Source organism: Neopsephotus bourkii, unplaced genomic scaffold (genome assembly GCF_033783945.1).
Source record: "Neopsephotus bourkii isolate Nb327-2 ecotype Australia unplaced genomic scaffold, CSIRO-AGI_Nbou_v1 NB_659, whole genome shotgun sequence".
NCBI lineage: Eukaryota > Metazoa > Chordata > Aves > Psittaciformes > Psittacidae > Neopsephotus > Neopsephotus bourkii.
Genome location: NW_026901158.1, coordinates 6,658,309 through 6,682,286, shown reverse-complemented (window position 1 = coordinate 6,682,286; position 23,978 = coordinate 6,658,309). Strand labels below are relative to the sequence as shown.

Sequence of the window (23,978 nt, the reverse complement as noted above, 5' to 3'; positions counted from 1 at the left end):
TATAAAATACTTTAAATCAATAAAACATGTTCTTTGTGGCTGTTTTACTGACAGGAGCGATCTGTTCTTTCTCTCCTTAACCTCAACACCCCGAAGGAATTTCAAAGCACACCAAAGATAGAGACTTTGTGACAGCAGCCTAACCACAGTTGACAATCAACCGAACATGCAAGTTAAATTGGGGACAGGAGGAGGAACTAATTTGTTTGTAGGTAAAGAGTCCCCTCTACTGGTTTCAAGTGAGATTGCACGAACAGCAATTTCCACCCGTATCTGCTTTATTAAGGTCCTTATTTAAAAATTGAACCGAAACAAGACAAGCTCATTTAATCTTTTATGTAATTTAATAAAGCAGGAGACTAATCCCTAACTGAAGATGACCAGACTCTACACGTAGGCAGGACTCACTCATTAGAGAAATGCTGCCCTAATGGAAGCTTTGGTTAAAAACACACATGAAGAGATAAGAAGAGAGAGGTGAGTTTTATGGCAACCTCTCAGCAGAAAGTGCACTCTTTCTCAAAGGAAGAAAAGGAACCTGATCATTCACTTCGATGCTGGGAGCAGAAGCGCTTATCTAAATGCCTACAGCAAGGTAAAAAAAACCTACGTGGAATATGAAGCAAGCAAAGTTAATGAACAGATAGAGCACATCATTTTTAGGTTAAATTGTGATCAACTAATCCTCTGCTTTGGGAATTTTACAAGCAGAAATTATTAAATTGCCTTCTGAAATGAAAGCCTTTGTAGTGACCCTGCTATGATAACAAAAAAAGCCGAAGTTTGGCTTATGGTCGCAACTATTCGCTACTTGTTCCTCTTCTGCATTAGAACTTACAGTTTAATTGAAGTAGTGTAATTAAAGATATTGTAGAGATATGTAACAAGAGAAATACAGCAGAAATATACAATATACACTGCTGTGCACGTTCAGATTCTCTCATCAGACAGAAGCCAATAGTAACCATTTAGCGCTTCCAAAGGCTAATGATATTTTCGAGGACCTAGGCTTATCAAAATGATATTTAACATATTTTTCAATGCAGACTACGTGCCAGGCAATCTTCTTGGCCATTCTTTTGAATACTGACTTTAGGGAAATGCATTTCTCAAATTTACTTATATTAAACCCCTCAATTTGTTAGAGAAGGACATGCTCAAAGTGCTAAACTACTTTTAAACTTTATGAAATAAAGGAAAAGAGTGATAATAACATTAATGGTTTTGTCACTTCTGCTCTTCTGTAGTTGTGCTTCATCCAGCTCCTTCTCCATTTTCTCTCTTTCTAAATTCAAATCATTGAGCTCTTGATCGGTCCTTTTAATCCTCCTTTGTAGTTTACGATTCTCAGCATCCTTTGTAAGGTTTTCTGAACGCAGCTCTGCTAAGAGGGTCTCTTTTTCCATCAAGAGAGCTTGATAATCTGCAGCACCCTGAAACATAAAGCAGCATCCAAGTTCTATAAGGGTATTTTGTAGAGGCTGGAAGTCTTCACTCCTGTTGTGCCCAAACCCACTCTCACACATCTCTTTCCAGCGCTTCAAAACTGTGGTGCAAAAATGCAGTGGAGTGACAGTTACTCACACAACAGGGAAAAGGTTACACTGAGCATCTTCCCAACCAATGGAACACAACTTTCAGTTGCATCCAGTGCAGGATAACAAAGCCTTAGACAACTAAGGACTAGACAAAGGTTGACCTGCAAAGGAGTCCATAGTGCAAGTGAGATCGTATTATTATTACTGGCTCCCAAAGCTTTTATTACATAAACTTTGTGTCAGTTTGAATCCAGACTAAGTCAACGAGTAACCAAGTCATAAGCATATTGTTGTATATGAAATAACATGTGATTTATGCTCTTCCCCATCACACACTGTTAGAACTGGCCTCAAAGTTCACAACACATGATAGGAGTAGTGGGCTATGCAGCATGGTCTACTCACAGAGAACTGCCTTCAACTCGTTTGTAGCTAAGTAGCAGAGTTATGAGGAGAAGGGCTTGCTCTTTCACCCACCATGCAATATGGATTCTGTGGACAGGAGGGATTAGATGCACACTTTTTAAACCTAGAACTTCTCAAAAATAATCAAGTTTTCATTAAAACAAAAGGGTTAAAATTAGATAAATACTTCAAAGCAGGACTTCCATTGGTATGAAAAAGCAAACGTTAGCTACTGATTCACACCCAGGCCAAAACGTCCTGAAGAAGCAACAGGATATGCTTTTCAATATAGGGCACACTTAAAATTTGGGCTTAAGTGAAATAAATGGCTTTTGAAGAAATGCAGGTGCTCTGTGAAAACTAAAGATCACTACTGCATTAGACTGACATCAAGAAACAGTGCAGTCAGTCACAAAAGCTTTAGCTGTGTGTATTCCAGACACAAGCACATCAACCTCTTCCATTCCTGCTGAGCTCAGAGTGGATATACAAACATCATCATGGAAGATTCATCACTGCCTCTAATCTGCATTAGATACTTTTATCAGACTTAGTTTTAGATGAGTTTGAAACCATTACAAGAGACATTATGTTGTCTGCTTTAATGTCAAACTCTTGCTTTCCCCCAGTTTACATTTTAAGACCTTTATAATGCATAATTTATCATCATAAAGTCCCTTCTCCTACACACACAGGAAAGCATTACTAAATCACATTTCACAAGTAACATTCCACTCTTTTATAAATAGTGGTTTCACATTTATTATACAAATAAATCCAAACAGGTGCCTCATAGACAGTTCAACTCTGCTAACCTGAAGCATGTGTTGTTACCATACTTTTGGTACAAAACCCAAAAGATTCTTAGGTCAACAAAGCAACCTTGATACCATCTCAGCTCCACAACTCTCAGTGCCTTTATTTTTAACTCATTTTGGTTTTGCACATTTCTCCCTTGGTTTTCAGTTGTTATAAAAGAAACTCAAGAAACAGATAAATTTTAACACTCTGCCCTTCAAATGGGTTCAAACTTACATAGGGGAAGTTCAGGGTAGATATAAGGAAGAAGTTCTTCCCTGTGAGGGTGGTGAGGCACTGGAATGGGTTGCCCAAGGAAGTTGTGAATGCTCCATGTCTGGCAGTGGTAAAGGCCAGGTTGGATGGAGTATTGGGTGACATGCTCTAATGTGAGGTGTCCCTGCGCATGGCAGGAGGGTTGGAACTAGATGATCTTAAGATCCTTTCCAACCCAAACGATTCCGTGATTCTAAATGATTTGATTTGGGAAAACTCTTCAAAGTGAGAGAAATCAGACATCTTAAACTCATTTCCACTTCTCTGCTTTCAGAGACACAAAGCACTACTTGCTGCGGGGAACTATAGAGTAGGGAGGAGCAGGGATGAGGGAAACCATATTAACTGCTTGCTTCTTACCTTGAATTTTTGCATATGTGCTGTGTGAGTGGCCTCTCTTGCCTTAGCCAGTGAAGCATTTAGAACTTCAATTTCAGATCCAAGCTCCTCATTCTTTAAATAAAGTATAATGAATACTATGTAGAAAGAGTTATTTCCAAGGGACAGTGATTCAGTAATAGCTATCCCATCTCATTACCCATTCATCCAAATACACTAAACAAACACTTCAGAAAACAAAGCCACCCAATACATCATAATAAATCTTGTCTAAATAAGTTCTGGTTCTTATACAGGACTCACTCACTGCCCATCTCTCAGGTTATGTATTTCCCATGCTTCAACAAAATCTGAATACCAGCTGAAGCTGACCTCTCCTATTTTAGGTGTCTTTATGACAGCTCCACTTACTCAACACCACAAAATACTTCTCCTACCTTTTAAGTGGTGCACAGAGCTGATAAAAATCAATGTGCACCTGAAAGCATCTTTCATCTTAAGTACTTTTTCCTTTCTCCTCAAGTCCAAGACCCAAAACTCTAAATAAACAGAGCTGCTTACAGCTATGACAACAGTGATTAAGGACCCACCAGAAGCATCTAACGGTTACAGTGAGGCACAGCCAACCCCTGCCCCACACATAACACACATATTCCTCTCCCAGTAATAGTTCAGCAAGATCATAACTACCATACCTCTTTTTCCTTCACTTTCAATGCAATAGTTAGCCCTTGGATAGTTTTATCCCTCTTCAAACCATTCTTCTTTTCAACAGCAAGCTCATTTTCTCTCTCTTGTAGCTGTTCTTGAAGGGACTAAATTAGATTATGTGAAAGTTGCATTAACTTCCCACTAAGAGATACTGTAACTGCACATTAATAAGTACATTCTCTCAGAGTTCTTCTATCTTATTACTTAGATTACTAACTAAATATCATCCCAAATGCAAGTCATCATCTTAAAGATGTGCCTGGAATACAGTAGAAGCTTAATCTCATGGGCTGGCCTTGAGTATCAGCTTCAATATGTGAGTGCACCCATCAGCTTTATTAAGAATTGCTTCAAAACCAAGGGGAGCCTTCCTGCCACCTAACATAAGAGAATTTACCAGAAGACTTTGCTTTGCTTCCTTTGGAATCAAGGCCTCTTTGTAACTATGAATGCATAACAGAAGGGATCCCAACAGGTACTGTAAGTGATCAAGGAAGCAACTAAAACCAGAACTTACCTGAATCTTCTTTTCAAAGGAGTTTCTCTCATTCTTAAGCTCCATTCTAATAGCCTATAAGAACAAAACAGTTGTTAGAGTCAAGTAAATTTAGTCTAAACACAAGTGTAACACATTAAACTGGACAAAATGAGCTTAAAAACATTGGGGAGGAAAAGAAAAGCAAAGAACCTTAGTATATGCCTTTTGGCAGGAACATGTATTTATATATGATTTTTTAAATCATATATAAATGTGTATATATGTTTACATATATTAAATTATTAAATTAAACTAATATATTAAATTATTTAATATATTAATATTTAATATGAAAATATTAATATATTAAATATAGTAAGTTATTAAAATAGCTTTTAAAATACATATGATTTTTAAAAACATTTATAAACAGCAGGGTTGTGTGAAGTGATTCATCATGGGTTTTTCTCCAATACTGCATCCCAAAATGATCACATAGTCAGTCATAGAATCAGCTTGGTTGGAAAAGACCTATAAGATCAAGTCCAACCATTACCTCAGGACTGCCAAGACCACCACTACTATACCATGTTACTGAGGGCTTTCCCTACATGGTTTGTGAACACTGTCCACTTCCTATAAATGTTTTAAAGGTGACCCTGTTTTCACCTGAAAACACAAATACTCTGGGGAACTCAGGGTAATTTTTCCTACTATATACTGATTTAATTGCAGATTTTAATCAGCATAATTATACAGATTTTTCCTGTGAATACTGATTTAATTGCAAGACCACCCAAAACTTCTAATTCTACTCATTGGTCCAATCATACAAGGTTCTCTTGTCTATTCCTGACAGAAATCAAAGGTCTGCAGGTACTGATCAATATTAACTTCTAAAACCAAAGGCAGTAAAACTTCTCAGAAGCACCAGAAGCCTCCATGATTGCTTTCTTAATTCTGCCAGCTTTAATTTACTGCTTGAATAACCATTGGAGGAAAACAAAGAGAGACAACAAGCCTTAAAAGCTCTATCTACATGTCAGCTTTCAGGATATCTGTCTTCCTATTTAAGAGCCAAGTGAAATAGAAGGCTAACAGCACCTTTTCTAAATGAAAGATTAGACTTCCCCTTTATTTCATGAAGGGTTTTTAGGCCTACCCCCCTTAACCACAGCTTTTTCTCCAGACCATAACAGTAGAGATACTTCCCAACACTTAAATCCCAAGTCACATTCTTAACTTCTTTAGCAGCTGTGGCATCTATTGAGGGATAGATTAACATCTAGCATTTTTCTTTTTTAATATATACTTCTGTAAAGAAATTGCACAGTATCTATAACAGGCACAAAGTCAAGGGGAAACAGGACCTCTCACTGAATGAATGGTAAGCATGGGTAATAAGGATGAATGTTGACCAGTAAAACACAATCTCACCAGTGAATGTTACAGAACAGAGAAGGGAGACAGGGAGGGAACAACCATGGAGAAGAATATTTTAAAAGACTGGCTTAAGTTACTCATATACTGACATGCACAAAGCCTTTAAAATCGTCCACCACATGAGATTTAACACATAGAACTGTTCAGTCAGTTTCCTCACCTCTATCTCACTATCTTTTTCATGCCTCAAAGCATTGGTAAGTTCTCTGATCTTTTCTGCTGATAAGTTCCCATCATAAGATCCACTCTGAGCCTTTTCCTCTTCCAGGCGTTGAATTAAAGCTTCTTTACTTCTCAGTGACAGATTCAGTTCCTCTATAAGTCTGAAATTACAAAATCAATATTAATCTTGCATCATGTACCACCATTGTAGTAAATCTTGCAGACAACTTCCCTAGGTGAAGGCTCCAGACAACACTTGTGAAACTCTGGGGAGGACTTTCACAACCTCTTTTCCCTCCAGAGAAACCAACAAAGGTGAAGTAACTTTACAACAAGCAACAAACAGTGTTGAGCCCCTGCAAAGTGCTCATTCTTCTTTTCAAATGTCAACACTTAAGCTTCAACATTTTAGTTACATCGTCCTTTAGAGCATACACAAAAAGCTTACCAATCTATTCCATTTCATACACCACCATATCTTTTCATGTCATCACTGAGTATCCCCCAAGTACTCATTTACATGTATATTTGTACCTAAGCTGGTTCTCATTTCACAGCAATGCTCATGTTTCCTGAGAGATATCAGGGTTATTAAGGCAACACTTTCTGGCATAAAATGCCAGCTGTGATTCCCTTTGTATATTGTAGCATAAATGGTGAAAGGATCTTTTTAATACAATATGAATTCCAGATGTGCTACTCAGACAAATTTAAAGCACTGCATGTTAACATTTGATTCACTTCAAGAAGTCAAATGCTCTCTTCTTCCATTAGCACTATGTTTTTCTAGGCCTGTGAATACTTACACCGATCTACCAGCATGCTATAGATGATCCTGCTAACACTGGATCATGGAGGGAAAGCTAAAGAGAGGAGAAAACCACCAAAACTAAAACAAAACCTTCATTATACTCCAATCCTGCCAATTTGCTTCCACACTTCAAATACTATTTTCACACAAGCTGTCAACTAGAGTGCCTCTGAAAGGGACTGGCTTTAGACCTCCTTCCCTGCTCAAGTCTCTCCAGAGAGCAACTGTACCCAACACAGATGACTAACAGATAGAAAGAGGAAGACAGGGAAAGGAGGGAGATAACTTGAGATCCAGGTTATAACTAAGTCATGGCACATAAGGTGCAGTATCAAAACTTATTAGAACAGATTCATAATTTTATGCCACAACAGATTTCAGATTGGCAGTTTTCAATCTCTATGCTTTTGGAAGAACTGTCTGGAACACACTGCAAACCTTGCTTTGGTGCTACCATAACATAAAGCCTACAAAATGAAAGCCTCAGGCCACCACAATTGGGTAGACCAATTATGCAGTGACTCACAGAGCAGCTACCTGCAGGGCTCAGTCACAGATAGGAAAGGATACTCTAACATATAAGGAATCATAGCAATCTTTTGATCTCCATTCAGGGCTCATATCCCCAAACCAATCCAGCTTTATTGGGAGGCTTGCCAGGAGTATATTTTACCCTACATACCTAAAAAAGAAAAACCCTCCAAAGGATTGAGATTTTATTTGATACATTTTTCCCCATTTCAAGTTAAGGAACAACTCGCACACCTTTGCCACTACCTGCCAAACAAAGCCAAGCCAATGCTTTGCAAAGCACAATCAAAACAGCTCAAACACACTGTTTCTCTCCCCATTAGGCTTACTAGCCTCAACATACACATCCCTGGGACTGCAGAGTTCATAAGCACCACAAAAGCAGTAAGTGAATACAAATGGTAGAGTCAAGTTCTATTCAGTAGTGGTTCAAGAAAGCAGCAGGCAGGAGGTAAGTCAAAGTTACAAAGATGCTTTGAAGTAGGACATGCTCATGTCACATGCATACTGATTGTTTTACACTTTCAGGCAACTTTTAAAGGTGATTTTTCTATCATGCACCATGTAAACTGGTTGCTGTGTTGCTATTCATTTAATAGCAGAATAGATAAGATGGCCAGTAACACTCACTCATGTATCTGAGGGTAGGATCAAACTATCAAAACCTATAAATCCATGTTGACTCTTTGCACTTGAACAACAAAGAATTCCAGTAGTCAGAAGCAGCACCAGCAAGAGTTCTGACCTGTCCTTCTCAGCTCCTGTAACCATATCCACGTCTTTCGCAGGGGCATTCATAATTGAAGCAAGTTTCTGCTCAGCAGCTATTCTCAGAGCTTTCTCCTTCTCTGTCATTGCAACAGCTTTTTCCACATCTTCTTGGGCAGCTTTAAGATCCTGTAATTAAAAAACACACAATCCTGATGCCTGTAAGAAGAAAATGTTCACAATTTTCTTTCGCATATTTAAGTTTCTTCTCCCAAACATATGTTGGCATGTTTAATTTAGCAACTTTTACCAAGTAGTTCAAGCACTTTGAGAATGCTTCTGAACTCTTTATGGTTTAATCTTGAAAACGCAGACATTTTCCAGATACACAGAAAAAGGGAAGTTTGTTTCAAAGAAATAAAACAAATACCCTGATAGCAGAACTGGAATTAAAAGTGCCCCTATGCTATGGTTTTAGATTTAGCCATTATAATTCGGCTTTGTCCCACTGTCTTCTCACTATCATAATAAATAGCTACACTTACAGAGGTTAAACAAGAGCTTTTTTATTACATCAGAGATGAAATTAATATTCCCAAACTCACTGTAGCTAATTGGAACTCTTCCCAACATCATTTATAATATTTTGCAAGAATTGATAAAGTCTGAACCTGACCTTTTTCTCTTCAACAGCAATAGAATGGAGATAATACCCAGAGATTCCAGTCAACCTCCTCTAGGTGACCCAACTCATGGGGAACACCAAATAACCCCACGCTTCTCTTACATGAAATTTGTTTCAGATCTTCATTTTGACATTGTAAGCTTCTCCACTGTGCTCACTGAATTGTGTTTTCTATGAAACAGAAGCCTCCTTGTAGCCTAACAAGTAATTCCCCTCTCCATTTCATATCTATACTACAAAGCATATCTCTTTGGGGGAGCTTGAAGAAAAGGTCCTTCACCACCAGAGTTCACCACCCAACCCCTTTAATGAAAACCTGATCTGTCAGTACTCACCGTTCAATCAAAACCTCTGAATTAAGTTAACCTTTATTAATGTTACCTGGGTCTGTATCATTATATGCTACATATTGCTACATAAACAAGTGACTAAAACTACTCTGCAGTGTTCACATTGAGAAGCATAATGAAATTGATATCAGAGCCCAACACAGGCTACAAAAAACACTGTATCACCAAGAAATTAAGAGTATTTGGCCTTATACCTTGGCAGATCTGGAAAACACCAGTCTGACTGTCTGGTTTAGTACAGAGTAAGTGATTTAGGAACTTCTCTACCAATGCAATATCATGAAGAATGTCTTGAGAAATCCCCATTCCACTAAAGAAAGGTCGTGGAGATTCCCCCCTTCTCCTGTCTGCAGGAGCTCCCTTCTTTCTGAATACTGCTAATTCCTGATAGAAAAATACGATCAGGAGACCACTACTAATACCTTCCATGTCTAATTCATTCTTTAGGAAGGGAAAGCATATATTGACATACATCCATTTGTGCTATTTCTGTTTACTTCCAGGAAGAGCAGCAGACCTCTATCCCTCTCACAAACACAGCTATAAAATCCCACACGTCCAGTGAAGTGTACACAGACAATGATGCAAAACAACCGTGAGTTTATGTATTTCTAGAACTCGACACAAACATTTCCAGCACAGACCACTCAGTATCACATTTGTTCTTTACAAGAAATTGAACTTCTTCCTTCTAAGGAAGCAGGTTATTCATGCAAAGAAATTTGGGGGTTTTGGCTTTACACTACAAGAGGAGGAAACACGAAGCAATTCCCCTGTAAAGAGGCAATTTAAGCAATGTCTTGAGAATAAATAGAGGAATAAACTGTCTCAACCACAGAGAGCAAGGAATTCAAAAAGCCATTGTTAAGAATAACCCTCTGGAACAGGAGAATGTTATGCAAAAAGATATAGTAGCAGCAGAAGCCAACAATATTTGGCATAAAGGTCCATCTAACAACAGAATGCAAGAGGCAGAACAGAGGGAAGCACTCACTGGTTCACCTACCCAGAAGCTGCCATAAGTAGGTGGGCTCTCAGCCTATAATGAACAAGCAAGAGTGGAGATATAGAAAGCGTCTAGAAAGAACAGGCATTCTATAACCTCTAGGCAAAAACAGTCATTCTATGGAGAGGCTATTTTTCCAGGAAAGCTGAAAATACAGGTAGATGACACTATGTAATCTCAGTCAACAGCACCAAGGCAGTACTGATTCCTAACTGCTCCTTCCATTTCAGTTACCCACCTTTTGCAGCAAGTTTATTCTGCTAGTCAGGATTTCTTCCATTTCTTGCACCTTCTTTTGTGCCTCTTCTTTTACACGCTGCATTTCAGCATCACCACCCTGGGCCAAGCTTTCAACTGCCTTACTGAAAGGTCATAATATAGATAGAAAGCTCATTACATAACAAAGTGGAAGACATTTAAAGTGAGACTGGATAGTAGATTACACACGAGCAAGCATCTACCACTTCATCTGTACCTCCTTGTCACTTTAAGGTTAAATACAAACATCTACACCCTATATAGCAATGAGTTCCACATACAAGCCTTGGCACAGCGGATAACCAATCACTTTTCATCATTCATGTAAGCTGTAATGATTCCTTCATATTTTAAGCTTCCAAATACAGTATCAAGGCTTTGGTAGAGATGTATTTTCTATTGAATGCAGCAGTGGAATAAAGTCAAGTTATACAGCTGCCGAGATCTCTCCAACTGCCTTCTCAGTAACTGTTAATACCTTGAAGGAACACAACAGCTAGTGCTTCCTTACTAAACAAAGGATGACCACTTGGTTATGACTTCTCCCTAAACTTTCTGAACTTGTGCAAGGTTCCATTCAAAGCCCAGCAACAGCCTTTAACAGTTACCTGAAGAGACCAAACAAAAACTAATCTGGTCCTCAGGATCTACTCGAAATTAGGCTCCTCTGTGAAAAAAAAGGCAAACTGGTAACAACTCATTGCCATATGTATTAGGCCACACAACGAGAATCAGCTGAAACTGAGCTTGTGTAGCAGTCAGCAGCCATCAGTCACTGCCAGTCCAGGTTAGTTTTGAACATGACATCTAGAAAGAAGCAGTTTAACAGGCTATTGTCAGCCCTACTTATCCATTCCCTCTTCAAAGCATATTCCACCCTGCCCATGCTGTAAAACAATGTAGCATTATAATTTTTAAATAAATAATATTTATTTAGAAAAGAGGTTCTAACAGAAAGGCAGGAATTCGAGGTGTATTCACATTGATATCATTAAAACCCACAAGACCCATTCTAGATTAGCTCTGAACTGTTTCCTAAGCCTTTCTTAGAACCGTTTTGTGTCTTCTCAATCCAGTGCTGTTAAAATAACCTCCACCTCTTCACCTGCTGAGACTATTAAGCTCTTAACTTGACTTCTACAACAGGTATGCTAAGCCATTCTCAACTAGGGAGTCATTTATGTACTTGAAAAAAACAGTAGAATGAAGGAGATCAAAGTCACTCCACTCAGTGTAAGTAAATTAACATCATTGTGCATTTAAGAATTCACACATGTGATTTCAGCAATGAATAATTGCGTGATAAGTATCCTTAAAATACTACTTTTGGGGATCCTCATATTCCTAAAACATTAGGGAAAAAAACAGCAGCAAGATCTTGGAAATCCTAAGTAACAGACATGAAGAAACACACTGGAACTTACGAGGCTTTGATAAGCAGCTTCTCTCCCTCCTGCAGATCACGCTTCAGACTTTCAATCTCAACTTTCAGCTCAATGTTCTAGGACAAAAGAATTAAGGTGTCTGGGGAGAGCTCAGAGGTCACCCTACCCAAAAGTTATTGGCAATGTGTCAATTACTTTTTGTTTGGACCAGCAAATATAACATATCAGTGGGCTAAGAATAGCCTAGAGATATTTAAGCTTTAAAGGACATATTTTGCAAGGTTCAAGATTTCAGAGATCTCAGAAAGCATTTAGGACCATTGTATTAAAGCAAGACAAATCCCCTACACACACTTTACTATAATGACCGGTACTGCAGATCAGCACAGGGAGTTACTAAAGCTTTCAATGCAGGTTTTTTTCTTTGACCTAAGATATATTTTGTATTCTTTTAAAAACCTGATTGTATCAACTACAGAGTTATTTAATAATCTTAAAATTACTTTGGTACAGCCCAATAAAACAACTCAGGACATAAGTACACACTGTACAAAGAACAACTGCAGGTTTACAGACACCATTTCAGTAGGTTAACCATTACAAGATACCAGCATAGAAGACCAGGACAGAACACCCACCAGCAATATTCAGTTGAAACCACGACCTAGCTAAACATCAACTTATAACTTAAGTCTCTTGGTGCTTGTTGCAGTAGTTAAGTTTCCATCCTATTATGGAAAAGGGATCTGAGGCAAGCACCTGTTATAAATAACATGCTACTGAAATACCAAAATGATTTTTTTCTCTTCTAGAACTCAGGCACCACCAAAGGTGCTTCCTATCATCTGCAAGCCTGAAATAATGAGGATGCAAAACATACCACTTGACTCTTCGAACTTCTTCAAACTTATAGAGGTCAGTTTCTTCCACAAACTGACACAGATTTCCTGAATCCAGTACAAATATGCATTCTTTCAGTTCACAGCCATAAAACTAGAAGCTATACACAACCCTAATACAACTTCTACTCGCTTTAAACCATCTCCAAATAGCTGAACCAACACCTGATAAACCCAGGAAAGAATAGAGGGTGAACTGAACTGCCGGATGGTAGAAAGCAGAGTAATTACATACCAAACTCACAAGTGTGCTGCTGCTGCTACTATTTCCCATTCAGTATCTGATTTGAGTAGTACAGCTACCAAAGATTGATAGCCATTCAGTGGAAACATAACATCTTAGTCTGTCCCATACCTATGGACACTCATGCATTTGAAACTCATTTTTCCACATCTTATACTGGTTCTTTCAATTTAGTTATTACTGGAAAGGATTAAGCTATGAGAAAACAAACTCTTCAGAAAGATAACCTATTAAATTCTTCTAAATGCATACAATTTTGTATATTTCTTCAGTGGGACCATCAAACTTCTGCTGCATTCGTTCCTCCAGAAAGTATATACGAAGCTTCAGGTTGAAGTTCTCTTTTTTCAGATCAGTGATTTGCTGTGAAATAAGAAAGGAGAACATTATGGCATGTGTTTCAAACCAAGTAAGCTAAACAGTGAAGACTACTACCATTTAGGGTTGCTCTCCACATTGCAAGATCGGAATTCGTACAATCATAGAATCAACTAAGTTGGAAAGACTCTTAAGATCAAGTCCAACCATTACCCCAGGACTGCCAAATCCACTACTAAACCATGTCACTGAGGGCCTTATCTACACTGCATACAACTAAACATATACTTATGTGTGGTTGATACACACATATATATATATTCAAATTGTGAAGGTGTTAATACCAGCATATGACATCCAAATGAAAATGAAATATCCTTCCCACCAAGATAGCACCACCAGGGAGCTGCAAACACTCCAAGCCCTTCAATGGGTTTCTATCTCCTACATCTTCAGCATGCATCACATTTTTCCTTCTACCATATCCCACTTCCATTCCTCACCTGAACAACATCAAATCCCAGCCTACCCCTTCAGAATGCTTTAGGGTTTGTTTTTTGCTTTTAGGTTTTAAGATACAGAGGCCCATTGGTACACACATGAATTTGTACATTTGTGCAAGACGTTATCATTTAGCTTGTGTTTAGTTTTAGCCCTGCAAAACTCGGAGACACCAGCAATTAAGCAAATAATTATAAAAGGGTATTGTTTAAACATATATAATACATGCTGTTGTGCAGACAATGCTTTTTAGAACGTTCCTTAAGTACTAAAACATTGTCTGACTTTACACAAAAAGAATCCAAGAGTTTGGAGGGGTTTAAATCTAAAAATATGAAGTAGCTCTTTCTTTCATAAGAAAGAACTTGAACAAAACAAGATATCGTGTTGAAGCATTTTCTTGGCAAAAGCATGGGCTGGCAGCCTACTCACAGGAAGAAAAGCCACAGGCACACAAAGCACGTGTGCCCAATCGCACACCAATAAAACCTTTATCCCATCACATATTTCATAGTGCAATTCTTTGGTTATGGTTTTTACCCTTCCTAGTAGGAGCAGTAACATAGTTGATGGTTTCATTAAAGAAAGGAGTCTCCCTCTAAATTTCTTTTAAGGAACTGAGCATAAAACATTCATTCAAATAAGCCCTGTGTCCCCTGCCAGATGCTTTCAGCAAAAGGAAATCTAATACGTTACAGAGCTACTAATCAAATATTTATGTAGGCTCTCCCAGAACAGCATTGTACCATTTGTAAGAATTATTAGCAATACAATTCTTCAAATATTTGGCTTGTGAAACCTAAAATGATCTTTTCTAACTGCAGAACCTGTATCTGCAGACAATTCTGCAGTTCAGTCATCTGCCCAGCGATGTGCCTCAGCATTATTCACACTGGTAAGTATCATCCAAGGCTTTGAAAATACCCTTGACAACATCAACTCTATGGCCCATGCACACATCCTGAAGAAGCCTGTCTTTAGTGGCAATACATATAAGTTAACTTGACCCTTGTTTCCCTACAATTCCAACTGGATGATCACAAACAGTAGTGGACAAACTTGAACTATGCACATTGTAACTGCTTAAAGCATGGTACCTCAGGAGTATAATGAGGCATCTTGAGTAACTGGAATGAATCTTTCAGAACATTCGAATGGATGTAAGCATGAAAACAATGCAACTTTGTACTTGAATTCAAGTGACTGAGCCCAATGCAGAATACTGCTCAGAACTAAAATCCTTATTCAGAGTAAGGAAAGACATGAGAGACCTTCTAAAGCAAGGCTGCAGAACTGTGCTAGATTTTACATGTCTTGCTGGCAAGCTCAGCTCTTTGTTCAACTCATGAGAGCAGACCTTACAGCATTTGGTTTGGGGCTGTTGGTTTTAGGTTTTCTATGCTCTCAGTAGGTTATTCCTAATAGATAGTCCCTGTTTGTTCATTCAGAAACAGTCCAAAGATGCTCTGAAACTGTATTAGTTGAACTCCTTGTTAGAATTCACTCATACAACCCAGTCTGAGTCAGAAAGGAAGAAACAATTTCAAAAGAACTCCGTATATCTTAATTCTGCTCACATGTATTTCAGTGGCAATAGAATTAAATCAAAGAGCTTAAGGGTACTGTTTTCAACAGGCAAACAAAACAGACTACACAATCATAAACCAAGCAGTGAAACAAATGTTGTCTGTGACATTCAGTTGCTCAGAGGAAAGTTAATTCAGGCAGGCTACAATTAAAAAGTTATAGCTTAATAAAAGACAACATATAAAATGTGAGCAACTTCACACTGCAAAAGGATTTTAATGGCAATCATCTCAACTTAAGCATTTAAAGACTCAGTCTTAATCCCTTTCTGCGTTTTGATTTCTGTATTTAACAAAGGAATGAAAGAAGAGAAACAACAGACTGTTCCCAAAAAGAAAACCAGAACAAAGCAATACACTCTACACAGAATACTCTAGACAGCACGGTAGCAAACATCACTTGCCTAGCTTGGTTTAGCTCCTTTTCAAGTTCATAAAGCCACTTTTATGCCAAACAGCATCTGTCAGCAGAGGCTGTGGCTTCACAGCACAACACAGGTTTTGCTAGCAGAGGCCATTTTAACAAGACAGCAAAACTGAAAGTGGGTTTGGGGAAGCAAGAAATGAACACACATATACTATGACATAGTTCCCTAACTTGGTACTAATTGTCCTTTCTACTCATTAACATCTAGGAATAACAAGGCCCTCAGTTACAGATGTCTTTCACTTTACCCACGTATTCACATATTCTATTACAAGGTGGTTCCCCCCATATGGTAAGAAAGTGGGACAGACTCCAAATACTAACAAAATCTACACCTCTGACATCACCTAGATCAGCAGCATCTCCAGGATACGGAGATGGTCCATATATAATCCTTTTATAAACATAAAAGGACCTTTTCTACACAGATCCACCCTTTAGCCCATTCAAGGCTCAGTATACCCATCTTGTTCTCTGAGCTGCAAAGGAGCCCACTCCTTTCATTACCTCCTTCTCATACCTTGTATAAATCACATAGCCTCAAAGATCAGCAAATTGATGCAGTAATATAAATATGTATACACACACACAAACCACCTCCTGGCAGGAGATATCACGAGCTTTACCTACTAGTTTAGATTTGGTTTAAAGTGAGATAAGAACAGTCAATCCAAAAGCACATCTAAACACAGCTGCAGCTGAATGCTTAGTAAATAGTTAAAAAGACAAGGATGGTCAATGCTCCCTTTTTCAAGTTCAGCTTTTCTGCCACCAGAAATCTTCGACTCAAAACCACGGGAAATATCGCTGTGTTTAATAGTGCTTAATGGGTTCTTCTTCCCTTACTTGAATGAACTTTTGAGCTTTGTTATACTGTTGGCACCCATAAAAGCCCATGAGAAGTTTAACAGCTCAGTTTAACATAAGGGGTCTGTACACACGAGGAACCCAGAGACAAGTGAGGACACCCTTTCTCCTCTACATCACATGGAACAAACAACAGACTTTTTCCTCCCTGCTATAACACCTTCCCTCGTGCAAACGAGCACTGCAGATAATAAACCCCTTGCAGAATGTATATGCTAGACTGAAGTCTTGGGCACACATCACAGTAAGAGATTTTAAGCACATACTAATGCCAAGGCAAGAGTCTTCCAATACATAAAAACAAAAGAGGAAGTGAAACAGACACAGACCAAGGCATTTCAAAACAAGCATTCAATCCTGACCAAAGAGCAAAGCTTCTGCCTTAGAGGGACATAAGGCCACCAGAAACTTTCAAGAGTTTAGAAGAAGCACTCATTTCAAACAGAACAATGCTACAAAAGGTAGCAGCAGCTGCAGAAGCACACTAAAAACTGCAGACACTCGACACATCCTAAAGATAGCAAGCCACAGCCTTTATCTGTAGCACTCATCTCAGCATTTTGATTGCCTTCCCCTCTACAGTTTCTTCACGCAGCCATAAGAACTTGAGTTAAGCAATTTAAAGCTGAATGCAGTTATACCCCAATCAAAGCAGCATTCAGCAGCTATAAAAGATTGGCTTATCCAGTTTAAATAACCAATACAATTCATACGTGGTTTTAAAAATCTGACGTTTTCCTTTGGATTTTAGCAAGGGCAAAACCCAGTTTTATCTACAGAATTATCACAATTCCAGACCTTTATAACGAAAGTATTCCAAGCAGAATCATACATAATTACATAGTTTAAAAGTATTACACACAGTCAATGAATTAAACCCACAACTCCTCTACTAGCCCAAATGAAAACAGGCTTGACGATCCCTTGAAATACATCAATTGCAGACTTGCAAGCCAAGTTCTTATGTTTCTGGTGATTGCATGAATTTTCAAGCAGAGGGTGCCAATTCTGTTTCACAACTTCAGAGCAGCAGTTGGCTGGTCTCAGCAACACGTTTTTCCCTCTGTTCTCAAAAGCAATACTTCAGAAACAGAGGTTCAAAGCACAGCCAGCCAGTCACACGTCTAACAGACGAACAAGCCTGACCCAGGGAGTCAACACTTGAGCCAGCATGTTACATACATCTTGGCCATAAATATATCACCGAGTCTTATAGTAGAAGTCTGCTTACATTTTCATAGTCCTTCATGGTCCGAGCTCTGGTTGGTGAGACTGTGTCTTCTGCCACATCTGGCAGCCCTAGATATTTAAGAAGACAGAAAAAGTTCAGACAGCAGAATCTCTAAGCTGGGCTGCAAGCTGGAAACAGCAAAGGCCTAGCTAATCTCAACATAGTGAAAGTACAACACCTTTGGGGAAGTGAAGGAGGCGTTTTTCTTGTCCCTTGTTCACATTAAATGTTAGTGCTACTAACTAGTTAGTACCTAGATTTCTTTCTGATCACAGCAAGTTCTCTACCACTTAAGCTCCCAAGTTCCAAATTGAGCCATTTAAACCAAAATGTGCACTGAAATCAAGCTCTGTGAGGTGCATTTTCAATACTAAGTCCTCAGAGCAACTAGAGGAGTCCCATATTAGAATTAAGTCCTATTAAACCATTAGAAAGCAGTTAAAACCTCAGTACCTTACTGGTAAGAGGACAGTACTCCACCTTAGATATGGGAAACCATGGACATAGGAAATGACCAATATGTAAGTTTCTAAAGCATAATTTACATGAACTTAAAGCTTCCTTTTGCACACATTCTGTTACATTGGACTTGCTTCCACTCAAAAGCGTGAGAGCAAGCTTTTAATGGGAATACTGAGACTGTATAAAATGCTTGTCTTCAATGTAGAGAAGAGGTAGCTGAGGACTCATTCTCATACTAACCACAAGAAAACACTTCATTCAAAACAGTCCCCAAATTGCTCTGTAAGGTAGTGCGACTTTGAAAATCACCCCAATAACAGTGATGACATTTTCTAAGCAATTTCACAGACAGCTTTCCTAGAGCACAGGCTGAATACAATAAAGTTCTTTTGCAGCATGGGTATGTTTCTTACATGTGTTTCCTTTCGTGAGCAAACAGATCTTCATGGTAAACCATAAAGTCTTACTTTCAGTTACGTACTTCATCTACACAATGAATTCAGCCAAGTTATGTTGCTGGACACACGTGTGTAAAGAGAAATCAAAACCATACACCTCAAATGTACCTAACGGAACACAGAACAGTTAACACCACAGCTAGAAGGCTTCAGAGCAGTACTTTGCAGCTATCCAGCTTTAAAGAGCTTCAAGCAAGCCTCCCACACCTGAAGATGAACATAGTTACATGGCTCTCATATACAAAACTGTACTGAATTGAAGCTTCTGTTCAACAGAAGGAGGATTCTGAATATGTGAATAGATAAAAGCAAAGATACTGAGTCTAGAGCAGGCTACTTCAGGCAGGAAGTAACTCTGAAGAGCTGAGCTGGAAAACCTAACGACACACAGCATCCAACTTCCCTAAAACTAAGCACAACATGAAAGAATAGTACTGCCTTGCTGGATACTGTAAGTGTTTTAAGTACACGCTTCACAAAACCACTGATCATCTTATGTAAGACTAAGAGCCATCATGACCACAGGCAACAGAGCAGACAGTGGTAATTGCAGCAGTTGCTGGTGGTTTATAGCCTTAAAAAGACCTAACTGACAAAAAGCTGCATCACTTGAAGGCATTTACTGACTTTTTTCATAGATCACAAAATGGTTTCTGTTGGAAGGAACCTCAAAGCTCATTCAGCTCCAACCCATGGGCACCTTCCACTGGAGCAGCTTGCTCCAAGCCACTGTGTCCAACCTGGCCTTGAGCACTGCCAGGGATGGGGCAGCCACAGCTTCTCTGGGCACCCTGTGCCAGCGCCTCAGCACCCTCACAGGGAAGAGCTTCTGCCTAAGAGCTCAGCTCAGTCTCCCCTCTGGCAGGTTCAAGCCATTCCCCTTGGCCTGTCCCTACACGCCCTTGTCCCAAGCCCCTCTCCAGCTTTCCTGCAGCCCCTTTAGGCTCCGGAGCTGCTCTAAGGTCTCCCCTTCAGGAGCCTTCTCTTCTCCAGGCTGACCCAGCCCAGCTCTCTCAGCCTGGCTCCAGAGCAGAGCTCCTCCAACCCTCTTGCATGAGGGCAATTCCCAGACCCAGAGGAGCACCGAGCCCCTTGCAGAGCCGGGCAGACTCCTCCTCGGGTGCCGTGAGTACCTCACCGCCGCCTCCCGCACCGCCCGGCCCCCATCCTTACCGTCGCCGCCGGCCAGATCGCGCTGGGGATCCATGCGGGAGACGTCCGGCAGCTGGGACACGCTGAAGAAGGAGGAGAACACCGCTGAGGACAAGCGCTGCGGGGGTCCCTTCCCCTCGACCCCCGCTCGGAACCGGCGGGCCCAGCCCCACCATATGCACCGGCGGGATGCAGGAGCAACGGGCCAGGCGCCTCAGCGCCCCCCGCCCGCCTACCTGCCCTAAAGCTCCACCGGCAGCGTCAGGTCGTCCCCCGGCAGTGAGTCCATCCACCCGGACAGCCACAGCTCCGGCTCCTTTGTACGCGGCTTTGGCGGCTTCGTTGGAATTCAAACACGCGCAATCGCTTCCGCCATCTTTGCGTCAACGGAAGTGAAGCCGCTGAAGCCACCGCGGATGAGCGTAGGAAGCGGGCATATAGAAACTGAAGGGGAACCGCCATGTTTGGTGAGGGCAGTGGCTGAAGTGGAGCGGGTAGGCGCCATGTTGGCTGAGGGCAGTATGGTGGAGACTGCCAGCTGGGCAACGGGGGAGAAAGGCGTCGGGCGCCATCTTGAGTGAGGGAAGCCAGGGCGATGTCAGCCAGCCGCCATCTTGCTTTCAAAGGGAGACAGGCGGCGAGAAGCCGCTGTGGTCACGGAGAGCACAGTGGCTGCCACCTTTGTTGAGGGCAAGCCTGTCGAGTCCGTGTGGGAGGCGGCGATGGGATGGGGCTGAGCAATGGGGTAGCCCCCGCCTCTCCCCGCTGCCTTCAGTTCCAGAGCTCCGCCTTTGGAAGAGGGTTTTGTGGGGTGCTGCGGGCTCCACGCTGCTGCCAGAGCCGCCGGAGCTGATTGTTTCCATGTCCTGCTCGGCGCCAGTCCTCTGTCAGGCTTGGAGAGAGGAATAATGAGGCTTTAATTTCCCATTCCAGTCACTATTCTCTGTAGCTGGCAGGGGTGACAATCCGCGAAGCCAGCTGCTGTCAGCACCCAAACAGGACGATCTTGAATCAATCGGGGGGGGGGTGGTTTGTAAAGCAAAGAGCTAACCCTTGCAGCTTTCCCACTTTTGAGCGATAAAATGGAATTATATTGAACGCTTCAGGCAGCTGGAAACGGCAAACTGAATTAAACGCTAACAACAATGCTTCCCCCAGGGGCTGTGTCTCTGAGGAGGGCCCATGAGGGCGTCAGGAGCCGGTGGAGCTGCTGCCTCCATGTCCCTCATGCACTCCACATTCTCTTCTTAACTCGAGATTGCAACTTCTCTGAGACATTCACAACCAGGGCATCGTGGCAGGACTCACCCAGCGTCACCTGCAACACGAGGAAGCCCGTTGCAGGGACCCACCACAGCGGTGATGTGCTTAAGGCAACACGGTTTGGTTGCCTCTTCCGTACGGACTGTGTCAGGTTTCACTCAGTGGCATCTGGGTTATCGCAAAGGGATTCATACCTGGCCAGGATCTAGGCCACGGGTAAGGGCTGACCATGGGCTATGGCAGTTAGGTGGGTTTATTTGCCCTTGTAAGAGCAGGTAGGGGCAGGACAAGAGGAGTGGCTTTAAACTGACAGAGGGGACACTGAGATGAGATCTTAGGAAGAAGTTCGTCTCTGGCAGTGTTCAAGGCCAGGTTGGACACAGGGGCTTGGAGCAAGCTGCTCCAGTGGAAGGGGACCCTGCCTGTGGCAGGGGTTGGAACTGGATGAGCTTTAAGGCCCTTTCCAACCTAAGGCGTTCTAGGATATGATTATTCCAAATCATGGTGCCCTGTTCACTCCGTTTTCTGCGTGAACCCTTCCCAGTTCTACTTGCTATTCAGAACAGATTCAAGCCTGTAAAATGCACTAGACTGGTGATAGTGGCCATTGCGACCACTGGATGTGGATGATCATGGAGGGCTTCCCATCCCTACTTCTGTCTTTCAACTTTATGTGTACAAGTGCATGATGGAGCAGCTGCTGGTGCCCCAAACTGCCAGGAAACACCATGCACTACTTAGCACAAGTAAGCTTTTAATCTCCTCTCTATCCCATTGACCATGCCTAATGCTTTGCATTCGGGGTCTGATGACCCTAAAAGTTCAGTCATTTCAACTCCCCCATAGGCCCCTGAGAGACATTTATCACCTTATGTGACTGGGTGCAGTGGCCTCACCTTCTGTTGAGCTGAAGTTAAGTTTGCAAAAGCAGGTCTGCCATATGGCACCAGGGTGCTATGAGTCAGTCTGAAACATGGCTTCACTCCTTTACAGAGCAGATCTTCACAGAAGGAGTGAGCCCACTTACTGGGAGGATGGTACCACCTGGCTCACGTTTCAGGTTACCATAGTGTGTTACGTATTTGATACATGCCATTAAATCAGCATCCATCAGTGTTTAGTACAGGACACATTATTCACTGCCCATGTGATGCGGGCATGGCACCTCTGTGTCTGCAGAACCATGGTTTATGTCCCAACTTACTGTCTTTCAAAAGGAAATCATCAGGATCCTCGTGGTTATCACATCATGGAATGGTTGTTTGGTGGACAAAGGCATATATAGATGTATATACACACAGACACAATGGAAAACTTCCCTGGCTATCTGCACTGCCCAATCTGCAGCAGCACCAAGAAGCTGTGAGGGGCAGAAGGGGCTGGGAAGTGCATTGTTTAGAAGCAGTTAACAACTTGCCTCCTGATAATCTGCTTAATGCTGTTTAACCGTATCTTAATTAGTAACACATTTGGGGAGATTATTCTAAATCCTTGTGTTAGGAAGCTGTATTGGAATGATGCTTTCTTCCTTTACAAGGCAGCCTGAGATCCTGACTGCCTCAGAAACAAAAGCACTAAAGGGAGTCCAGGAGAGAAGTATTGTAAGTGTAACAATATGGATGAGCTGCTCATCCCAAGGAACAGGATGAAATCCAGCAACTCAGAGTGCTGTGGCTGAGGTGTGATGGTGGCATAAGGAGGACAGATGTCACCATCAGCTGAGTATGGGTCCTCCTTCCCATCCTGTCCTTAAGTCCCTTCTCTGGAGACCTGGCTCAGCATTCGGTTATCCCTCCTCCTGTTACAGTTCATAGTGAAATTCCTCCTAAGCTATGTCACACACAATCAAACTGTTCTGCTAATACAAACCAGGTCTCAATAAACTCCCTGGAATTTCACCAGTGTAGCCCTTACTTATACAGCTCTGGCTCAGTTAAACATTTGAATGAACACTCACTTTTAAGGGCTTGCCTAATTTATGCCAACTTACCTCTCCAAGTTCTTTACTTAATAAGAGTTAGACATAACATTCAGCAGAAAAGACTGCCCTTTAGCATTTGTATTGGCTTCTGCACCAAAAAATCCATTTCCTAACAGTGACGACTGAGAAAGAAATGCAAGTTTTTTGTAGGTCCTTTTACAGACAGTACCAGAACTGTCAAGGACTATCGATGCGCCAGATAAGGATTTCAGAGCGTCTGATAACCTACATTTCCTTTGAAAGAGCCATTGTGGTCCTGAAGAAAAATCCAATACAGTATCTTCTTCCAGATTCTAGCTTTGCTCTGTGGGTTTCATTGTTAATGACTGCATAAATCCTGACAAATTATGTCTATGGGAATGTTACAGACAACAACGGGGAAGCACGCATTGACTGTCTGGCTCCCAAACATGTTCATGTAAGTAGCTGAAAGCTGGGATGAATAAGACACAAAACATCATAGGACTCCTTTTATAGATGGATTATCTGACACAGAATGTCAGCTGTACTTATAGCTGATGTTAAAAACCATTTTTGTGCCCTGGTTCTCCTCTCACATCTAGGGGTGTAATGAAGGAATAATTCTGAACAAATGTCATTTAAGATTGGATTCAGTCCTTTAGGTTTCAGTCCAGCTCTGGTTGCCATCAATGGAAAGACTCCTGCTGAACTTGAAGGAACAAAAAACAAATGAAAAAATCCAAG

At 41.1% G+C, this 23,978-nt stretch overlaps 1 protein-coding gene across 1 annotated transcript in view; it reads right to left on the bottom strand.

Moving 5' to 3' along the window:
* CDK5RAP2 (CDK5 regulatory subunit associated protein 2) overlaps window positions 1–20,549 on the bottom strand; it is a 79,576-nt gene extending 59,027 nt beyond the window's left edge. Inside the window, 14 exon segments of the mRNA XM_061352332.1 lie at window positions 1,215–1,433; window positions 3,378–3,470; window positions 4,052–4,171; window positions 4,585–4,638; window positions 6,149–6,311; window positions 8,238–8,389; window positions 10,480–10,603; window positions 11,924–12,000; window positions 13,280–13,390; window positions 17,958–18,025; window positions 20,051–20,112; window positions 20,266–20,330; window positions 20,332–20,468; window positions 20,471–20,549. Of these exon segments, the coding sequence (XP_061208316.1) occupies window positions 1,215–1,433; window positions 3,378–3,470; window positions 4,052–4,171; window positions 4,585–4,638; window positions 6,149–6,311; window positions 8,238–8,389; window positions 10,480–10,603; window positions 11,924–12,000; window positions 13,280–13,390; window positions 17,958–18,025; window positions 20,051–20,112; window positions 20,266–20,330; window positions 20,332–20,468; window positions 20,471–20,534 (1,509 nt within the window). The 5' untranslated portion in view covers window positions 20,535–20,549.
* Between the last annotated feature and the right edge of the window lie 3,429 nt (window positions 20,550–23,978).